The following is a 9,120-nucleotide window of genomic DNA, read 5'->3' as shown; positions in this document are numbered from 1 at the left end:
TTTTGTACTGCCAACATACAAAACAACTGTAGTCTTTTCAACTTTAGAATTGTCATTTCAAAAACGACCAATAGATACCTCTCGGTTTATTAACTTACTTAAAAACGGTTGGTCTAGGAAATCGGGAGGTTGCTCCTTCAATAGCGCGTATCTTGCGCCTAACACTCTGCGACAAGGCATTTTTTCGTGTTGGCAGGGTAGTTGCATACCACAGAAGTCGAAAGGGAGAACTACCTCCCAGGCGCCCACCGCAGGAGCTGCATGCCCGATAAGTTGCCTATCCTGCAGGCAGCCAGCGCTGATGGGGGCAGGCCGGCTCGAGGGGTCAGGTAACGAAATTGGAGGCGAACCAGGGAGGATGTAAAACACTTCGCATGTAGCTTTCGTGCAGGGCTGACGCTGAAATAGGCTTACGAATTCAGAACAAACTGCTTCTGAGAATTTTAAATTGATCTCAGTTGAAAATGTATGTACAGTGACCATAAATCATTATTGTGGAGGATGGGATGGGTAAGCAGTTATAATACGCCTTCATGAGAAATATATTTTTGCTTCGGGTGTGCGTGCATCTTCTTGGCCCGGCGAACGACGTGTCCTCGTCCTGTTTTGGGCCGTGATGCACCAGGCATCTGGAAATGGGTCCACTCAATAAACAGCGAAACGTCTCGATGACATCATATTGACGGCGTGTTTATACCACTAAATCAGGTCAACAATTAGGACAATAATTATGCTTACCATGGTGCACGTGCCACTTTTGTCGTCAATATGACCTGTTGGAGACTTTAGCCTGTTTTTTGGGGTGAAGCAGTGGTTTTCGTGTTTTTACTGGAAGCATTCACTCACTCTCGAGATCAGGCGGCACGTTCGAGGATGATAAGGACTGCAGAGGCCAGGCCGACGACCCTCAAGAAAAACAAGTCCCGTGCTAGAGCATGACCTACCGTTGCGAAACACGGCTACGAAAAAGGGGGGAGTGGTGGGGACAAGGGGGCAAGTCGTACACCATCATTTCCCCCAAAAAAATTCTTATCATATTTTGACATTTTTATTTAGGGAAATAACGATAAATCCGGTGATCAGGACTCAGGCGAGTCAACCGGATAACATATCCGGGGTGAAGCTGGCTATATCGGGGAAGGTCTACTGCCCGATATATTCGCCCTGTCGGCTGATTGAATTTCTCCTTTCGCCGATGACATATCGAGCTCGACATTGCACCATCTCTCTCTGCCCCTTATCCCTGACCTTCCGCCTCGCGCGGCCATCTCGTGCAATTTGTTTATTTTTACCCGATGTTCCACCCAGAAAGAAGTCGAAAAAGTCAAAACTAAATCTCTTTCAGCGAAACAACAGGGCGGCCTGGTTCTTGAACATGCCGGGGAGCAGGTGAAGCCCCTCACGTCAGTGGCGGCCGACACTGTTTTTCTCGCCTCGATCGCCACTGCTCGTCCTAATTGAGCCGTCACATTCTGTTATTGCCGGGCGCCGGCACACGTCCACACTTCCCAGCTCTGCAGATTAGCTTCAGCAAAAGCGGCCTCTCCTGGCGATCAAAGGGCAGCAGCAAGGTACTCTGGGTTTCCTAGAGGGGCAGGTGTTAAGTACCCGCCCGGCCTGATACGGTCGTGACGTCATGATGTATCCCCCACGGGGCAGGGGTGCAGGGTTGCCCGCAACAGAGTGTTGCCCAGACACTGGCGGAATGCCGCGCGAGCTGTCACTTTCTAGGCGTCCCAGTGATCCAAGACCGGGCTCGCTCCGACGGACGACGGGGTCAGCGTAGCCGGCGCCCTGGCCCGCAGCCCGGACAGTATCATGGGTGGCGGTGGTGGCCTGACGGCGAGCCCCGACCCGACGGCGAGGCCTCTGACGGCCTGCTGGTGCGGGCGGCAGCCCCCTGATGCAAGACCGCGCTCGGGTTGCTGTGTGTGCCACACTGCGTGGCCCAGCGGGAGGAGGCGGCGAGGCGCGGCGGGGCACGGCAGCGCCCTCAGCCTTGTTTGTGTCGATATGGCTATATGGCATGATATCGTTTTTCATTTGTGTCTAGAAAGCTATACACATTCGCCACTGTGCTCCCAACCCAAGAAGGGTTATAATGCGCCAAATCGGCACCGATCGAACCATCGGCAGGGTGTGCGCCCCGGTGCTTCCGTAACCCCTGGCAGAGACCACTGACCCCCGCCCCCTCCGGCAAACACGCCGCCGGTGCTTAGCTAATAAAGCACAGCTATGCCGACCACATGCCACGTGGTCCAAGACAGCAGCGCAGATCACTATTTCGGCCTTTATGTAACGGGCTGACGCACGGTCGTGGTGCGCTGTGGCGAGCGAGGCCGACGGATCCCCAGTATTGCACTCGCCGTCACTGTGGCCATTTTCATCACTACTTTTTGCTGCACTTACACGAGTTCATCCGTAGCATGGAAACGGGCCAATCCGTGCGACTTAACGCTCTAATCCTCTGCCGGGTGCTACCCTGAACCGAACCAACGGCATATGGGGCACATCACATGGGACGCGAGCGGTATACAGTAGATTCGTCAAGTGTTTGTCAATATGTTTTTGCTGTCATGGTGTGGTCGTCAGTATTTTTTTTTCTTTTTTATTACTTCATCGAGCTTAATCTTATATCCGGGCCTTCTGGCCGAGAGTGGAGTGGAGCGAGCTGCATCCCCTCCTAATCCCTGTACTGTCCCTGTACAGTGCCGGGCCGGGGGTTCTGGCGTGAGGTGAGGGAGGGTTACATCGGACTCATCTCCTGGCCGGACTGATAGAACGGGGTCAGCCCCGCGGTCAGGCCCGTCAAGGCGGGGGCTGGGCGGGGCGGGGCGGGGCGGGGCGGGGCAAAGAGACGAGGTACAAAGGATGAGCTCGAGTTTTTGGTATCTCCATACTCGCGCGGTCCCGGACCGGAGCATTCCACCAAAACGTTCCGGAGCTAACCATCGAGGCCGGATAGTGTAATCCGGTTTTTAGAGCCGTTGGGCCGGGGTGCGGTGGGGCGTGGTGGGGCGTGGCGGGGTGCGGTGAGCCGGAGGGCCGGAGGGGTGGGCCGGGCTTGCGGCGGCATTACACTTGGCAGGCCCACCTGGCCCCACCGCGGACCGTGACCCACCCCAAGAGAACCGAGTTCGTCTCCCACCGCCCCACACACGTACACACTTGTGGAATCTACCCAGCTGTTATGCGTGAGGCGAAGAGTTAGCTGTCGCCGATAAGACCATAAGACACAAGGCACATGTCTCTAACCCCGCCTTCGGATGGTACTCATTTTTCTCAAACCAAATTTTAAATTTTTGACCGATCAGATGTTTTAAAATAACGGACAAATTGATTGGGAATTGGGAAATAACCTGGCAATATGACATGTTCACACTGTCAAAAGACGTAGTTCCTAATCAAATGAGGGAGACCTATTTGAGCCTAGTCCTAAGTTTGTAATCCTGGTCTGTGTCGGACGATGTTTCTAGCACTCAATCCTTCCGTGCTGTTGTCGCCGGCCGGAACCCTTTGCCGTTGCTGTAACGCCAACTTCATGGCCGTCTCCGCGTCGTGGGTTTTGTCTAGGACAATCATGTGTGGACTGTTCTTTACACGTGAGTCTCCACCACCAAGGAGCCGAAATGAACCGGGGTCAACCGTGATCTCTCAGCAGGTCAAGTGGTTGTTGTCGGTTGCCGGGGCGCGGGGCGGGGAGGAGCTGTGCGGGCCGCGTGGGGCGCTCCACGTGGCGAGTCGCGTGCGAGTGCGAGCGCTCGCAGGCGCCTAGCATAGGCCACCCGCCCAGCGGGCGCGCGCCAGAGGCGAAGGGCTGCCTACCCCGCAGGCGCCCCGCCGCCCGCCGCACCGGCCGAGCAGCACGCGCCGGGGAAACCTTCCACTGGGAGACTGGACGAACAAACGGGTGTTCTTTTTGGAAAGTTAGAGCTGTCTGGACAGCTGTCTGCTGTCTATCTGTTTTGCTTCCTCGAACTATCCCGCCCCACTTCCCCTCTCATCGGGACCGGCGAGGATAAAATCTCGGATGGGCAGCAAGGCGCGCGTTATCTTGAAGACGAATTGTGTGGAGGGTTAAGATCCGCCGCCCTCCCCGATGAACTCTTTTCCTCGTCCTCGACGATACACAAACGACACAAACTGGAAAATTCCGACGAGGAAATGCACTCGGCTCGACCGACAGTGACGAAAAAAAAAAGTAAATAAAAACCGTGGAGAAATGGGACGCATTATGGATGGAGAGCATAACCAACAGCACCTCGAGTATCTTCTGGGAGAGATTAGGAGGCTGATTCAACCGACCAATTGGGTAATCGAGCTGGATGCGGTGTCCGACTGCCCCGCCCCGCTGGACCGGGGAGATACGTTTATCAATACAACCCGTTGCTATCACGTGGTCGGGCCGTACGAGCCGAGCAGGCTCTCCCCCGATAGTGTCGCGCGGGGCTTGCAGCGCCCCGGGAACGCCGCCCGCCCGCGCCCCCATATCTGCGCGAGCAAAACAGATGGCGCGGCCCGGTGATGTTGCCAAGGCAGATGGGCTATAGCGGGCTCGCCCTGGGCGGCGGACGGCACCTCCGCACTCGGGCACAGGTCGGGCGCGGGCGTGGAGGTGCTGACCGGCTCGCCCAGGGCGGCGCACAGCACCTCCGCACTCGCGCACAGGTCAGGCGCAGGCGAAGGAGGTGCAGACTGATTCCGAAGAGACCTCAAGGGGCGCGGCGCTGCCCTATGAGTGCGACAAGGACAGAGCTACAGGGGCGGACTGGGTGGTCAGGGGCCCGGGGGGGAAATCTGGAAGGGGGGGCCGGTTTTGCCTACCTTTCAGGGGCAATCTATACGTAATAAAGCACAGCAAGCTTTACATGTCTGACCTGTTTTATTTAAATATTGATCTTCCAGCGTATCGCCGTATTAAATGGATCAGCCGCCTGCAGGGAAATTTCGCGAGCGGAGCGAGCGCGAAAATTTTTGAATGGTATGAAGGCGCTAAAAGGCGCTTACGGGTACCAAAAACATTGTAAAAGTAAGTGGGCAGGTTTCCTTCGGACGCGATTTAGGTACAGTGCCTTTGTAGTACATTAAACAACGCGAGCGAAGCGAGCGTAAAAATAATATCTGGATATGCCTTAACCATTTTTTGATTACTAAACTATTACATGGCGCTTGATCCTTGGGCCCAGGCCGGGGCCCCTGGTCCCACGTTGCGCCTAGGACTTGGGCCCTTGGCTCGGTCCCTTCGCTCGAGCCCTTCGGGCCCGAGATGTCTGGGACCAAGCCAAGGCAGGGGGCCGAAACCCGGGCCCCTGGCCGAATCGGGCCCTTCGGGCCCGAGGTGCACGAGGTTGGGTGCGGGGGGCCCGCGGCCCCCTTCGGGGGCCCGGGGGGGATTTCCCCCCTTCCCCCCCTGGCCAGTCCGCCACTGCAGAGCTATACGGAAGGGGGAAGGTTTAGGAGAGGGTTCTTCAGAATCAGTCGCCTGGACGGCGCACGGCACGGAACCTTCTCACTCGGGCACAGGTCAGTCGCGGGAGAGGAGGTGCTGGCGGGCTCGCTCTGGTTGGCAGAAAGCGCTTTCGTGTGTGTGTGGGGGGTATGACGAGCGTTCGATGGGCGTTCAAGATAATCTTGAGGCAGGTCAACTCCGAACGCAACGCGAAAGGGTTGCACAAGGAAAGCGGACGATTTAGATAACTCGCGGGAGATATGCACAGCACACTACAAATTGTTGTCACTGAATTGATTTCTGACTCAAATACAGCCAAGGGCGGCAGTCGTGGCGGTAACACTCTCGTCCATACTCGTGCCCAATGCCCAAGCGCATCGAGTGATAATGAAGCGACATGTGTAAATAACCCATGATGATTTAGAGGCCATCCTTTCTTCACTAGATTGACCTTCCCAAAGTGGCGAAATATATTTATTCGGGCAGCTCTAGAGGCCCACGCAGCTATTTCTGCCGAATAAGATAATGGAGTCTGAGAAAGGTAGAAAGGGTGGGGGGAGGAATTGAATATCCGATATCAGAAGCATCCCACCCGATCTGACAGTCCAGTCAGTGATCATCCAGAAAATACGTTTTTTATAATCGACGTTTCGGAACTGCCGAGTCGAGTGAGCATCAATGCTCATAGCGCCAGGTAGGTATGCAAATCCTGACTGCAGTACATGCGTGTACTGCGGGCTGGCCTACCAAGAGTCTCGCAGGCGCCGAGCTCCCGCAATTTGCCAAAATGAACCATAGAAAAACGGACGTAAAATTTTATAGGATCTTCAAAATATAACATTCACGAGAATGCAAACTTGAATGCACATTCATGAACGTGATAGTGACATTAATAAACCGGACTCCAATCTTTTTCCCTCGGGAAAGAGTGGCGTAAACATAGCGCCTGATTGTGCCGCCAAACGTTTTGGCTTGGCAGAAATAATCCTTACCGTATAAAAAAACATTATCATCTTGTGCAGTGCAACCGGGGCGAGGGGTGGCAGGGGCGCGCCGGGCAAGGGAGTGGCATCACAACAACAAGCTATCACCGTTCCACTGACCCTCCCCCTCCCCTCCCTCCTTAATAATATTATTGTCCAGTTATGATGCGTGTCAGCCTTCCTCGTTTTAATTTTTTTGTTTTTATTTTCTGCGTAGAACAATGACAAACATCGAGTGCGTCACGAGCTATCTCTTTTATTGTTATGACACGCCCCACGCGCCCACCCCCATCCTCGTCCCGCGATGGAGCTGCACTCGCGGGCTGCAGGAGGGTTTCTCCGGGTTTCTGTCACCTGCGTCTTCTCGTAGCACTTCAAGTCGCCACCTAGGGTTCGGGGCTCTGCTCGAGTTGCCACAGCCGTGCGATTCCGGAGATCGTTCAAGAGGGGCTCTCCTATACCTGCCCTATGAGTGCAAAAGGACGGAGCTATACGGGAGGTATAGGAGAGCCCCTCTTGAACGATCTCCGGAATCGCACGGCAGGGATTGGTCGTTCCCTCAGGACCAGGCACGCGTCGCGCCACGGGCCGCGGGCCGGCCGACCGGCCTGGGCTTGGGCTCTCTGGGCGAGGAGGGGCGGGCGGGGCGGGGCAAGGCGGGGCGAGGCGGGCGGCCCTGGTGGGGGGAGGCTATAAGTTGGAGGCGCGCTGTCGGCGTCGCTTCACATCGTGTTTCAGAGTGACCACTCGCAGTCCGCCAGTCGTGCTCAAGAAACAAGACTTCAGAACAATGAGCGCTCCCGTTAAGATCGCCGTTTCCAACGGCACCACCAACGGCGCCACCAATGGCAACACCAACGGCGCCCTCAACGGCGCCACCAACGGCGCCACCCAGGAGGTGAACGGCGCCGACCTCAAGAAGATGAAGAACGCCAATCCCCCCAAGGTGTACATTGGATCACCACACAAGGAGTTTAACCCTTCGTCCAACGACAGCATGGATGGCAACCAGTGAGTACCTAGCTCTGCGTTAAACGTGATCGTCTAAATCGTGTGTTCACTTGTGTGCCTGGGAAGCTACTGTTTTAGAAAACCGGTCACGAGACCGGATCGGACTGCGAGGCGCCTCCCGGCCTGAGTTCAAAGTCACGGCCGTGCTTCTGGGAGTCCCACCCCTTTTCCCCTAATTTATCAACTCACGATGAGGCGATAAGCCCCCTAAGAGATAGTTGATATTTGCAAGGTGGTGCTCATATAGCAGGAAGGGTGCAACTTACGTAACGACCTTCTGTCCCATTACATAAAAACATAGTCCAACACCAAATTAAATGAACGCGATGGACAAATCGCTCACCACTTGTTTTTGAAGCACGTGATGTCTTTTTATCGTTTAGGTTCGTGAGGAATTGCCTCCCAGTTTGCAATGCGTACTATGCGTTAAGCAAACAGTGTTCGCGTCCCGACAGCCCCTCGGCATAAGTGCAGGTCATTCCCTTCCTAGGCTGGTTGTGCACCGCCGCCCATCTTCTGTCCAAGTGCCAATAATTGGCAATGTCTTGAACAATGGACTGAATTAGCAGTTTTTACCCCCAACCCCCCACCCCAAATCCTCCGCGAATCTATTCGTTTAGTCTTTAAAAAAAATGGGAAAATAATGGGGTGGGAGTCAGGGGGGGGGGGGCGTTACACAAACCAGTGCAGCCCGTGGGAAGATCACATGGAAGTGCCTGACTTAATTTTTAAAATTTTCCCGTACATCCGGGAATTCTAGATCGATGTCGTCGTTTCGTCTGTGGTTAACTCAAGGAATATCCGAGGAAATCCCCACACGTGTGGCCGTACGGCCCGCTGCACAACGCCCCCTATCGCCCCCGCTAGCTGGCTATCGGCTCTAGCAGCTCCGCACAACCTGAGTCGTTGCATCACGATGCCGCGAGACCTCGAACTTGGAACAACATTTATTGTTTCCCAAATCTCTGTGACGCTCAAATTATTATCAGCTGAGGATGTCGACACGGGTGGAGCGCGGCGGTCGCGGGGATATGGCGGGGAAAGGAGAGGGGGGGAGGGGCAGGAAAAGCGAAAAGCGTCGCGGACCGGTCTGCGTCGCGTGAGCTGCTGTGATGGCCTAATCCATCTCAACAGGGTATTTGTCTCTGAAAAAATAAAATTAATGCTTCCCGTTATCGAGGCCCCGTTATTTGTGCATTTCTCAAAATCCAGAGCAGCCGAGATGTTAGGACACTCGTTTGATGGTCGGAAAATGCCGTGGCAGCGCCGCCGAGTCGCGTGGGGCGCGGATTCCATTCCACCCCGTCCGGACCACACTGCATATCATACCGAATCGCTTGTGCCGGCGCGGTCCACGGTATGGCGCCGCCGCAGCACCCGAGCCCCCTGCTGCCCGGTGGTGGCCCCGCCCCGCCCCGCCCCGGAGTGCGAAGCGGACTGACCCGGGCTCTGATCACCTTGGCGCTCTTAATCATACTTTACGTATGGGGACTGGTCGTATGCCGAGTGCGCTGGTGCAGGGCGGGTGTGTGTGTGGTGGAGTAAATACCGAAGACTTGTCTCGCCACGGACTCGCACTACGTGCTTGTTATGACCATCCCAACCCTTTCCTCTCCGGGGCGTGCGCGTGGCCGATAGCGGGAAGGGGGGGGGGGTGAAACTACGTCACCGTTGTTG

The 9,120-nt window shown here is 55.5% G+C and overlaps 1 protein-coding gene across 4 annotated transcripts in view; it reads left to right on the top strand.

Annotated features, from left to right (window-relative positions):
• The first annotated feature begins 7,136 nt into the window (after window positions 1-7,136).
• Window positions 7,137-9,120, top strand: part of LOC113207649 (purine nucleoside phosphorylase) — a 6,580-nt gene continuing 4,596 nt past the window's right edge. For 2 of the 4 annotated variants that reach the window (XM_052270221.1, XM_052270220.1), the window contains exon 1: window positions 7,137-7,443. In XM_052270221.1, the coding sequence (XP_052126181.1) occupies window positions 7,223-7,443 (221 nt within the window). In that variant the 5' untranslated portion in view covers window positions 7,137-7,222. The remainder of the gene's footprint in view (window positions 7,444-9,120) is intronic. The other 2 variants (XM_026424295.2, XM_026424294.2) reach the window with 1 other exon arrangement.

The sequence above is a fragment of the Frankliniella occidentalis genome, unplaced genomic scaffold (genome assembly GCF_000697945.3).
Source record: "Frankliniella occidentalis isolate FOCC.00 unplaced genomic scaffold, Focc_3.1 Scaffold114, whole genome shotgun sequence".
NCBI lineage: Eukaryota > Metazoa > Arthropoda > Insecta > Thysanoptera > Thripidae > Frankliniella > Frankliniella occidentalis.
The sequence above is the reverse complement of the archived record's forward strand: the minus strand, read 5'-3'. Positions and strand labels throughout refer to the sequence as shown.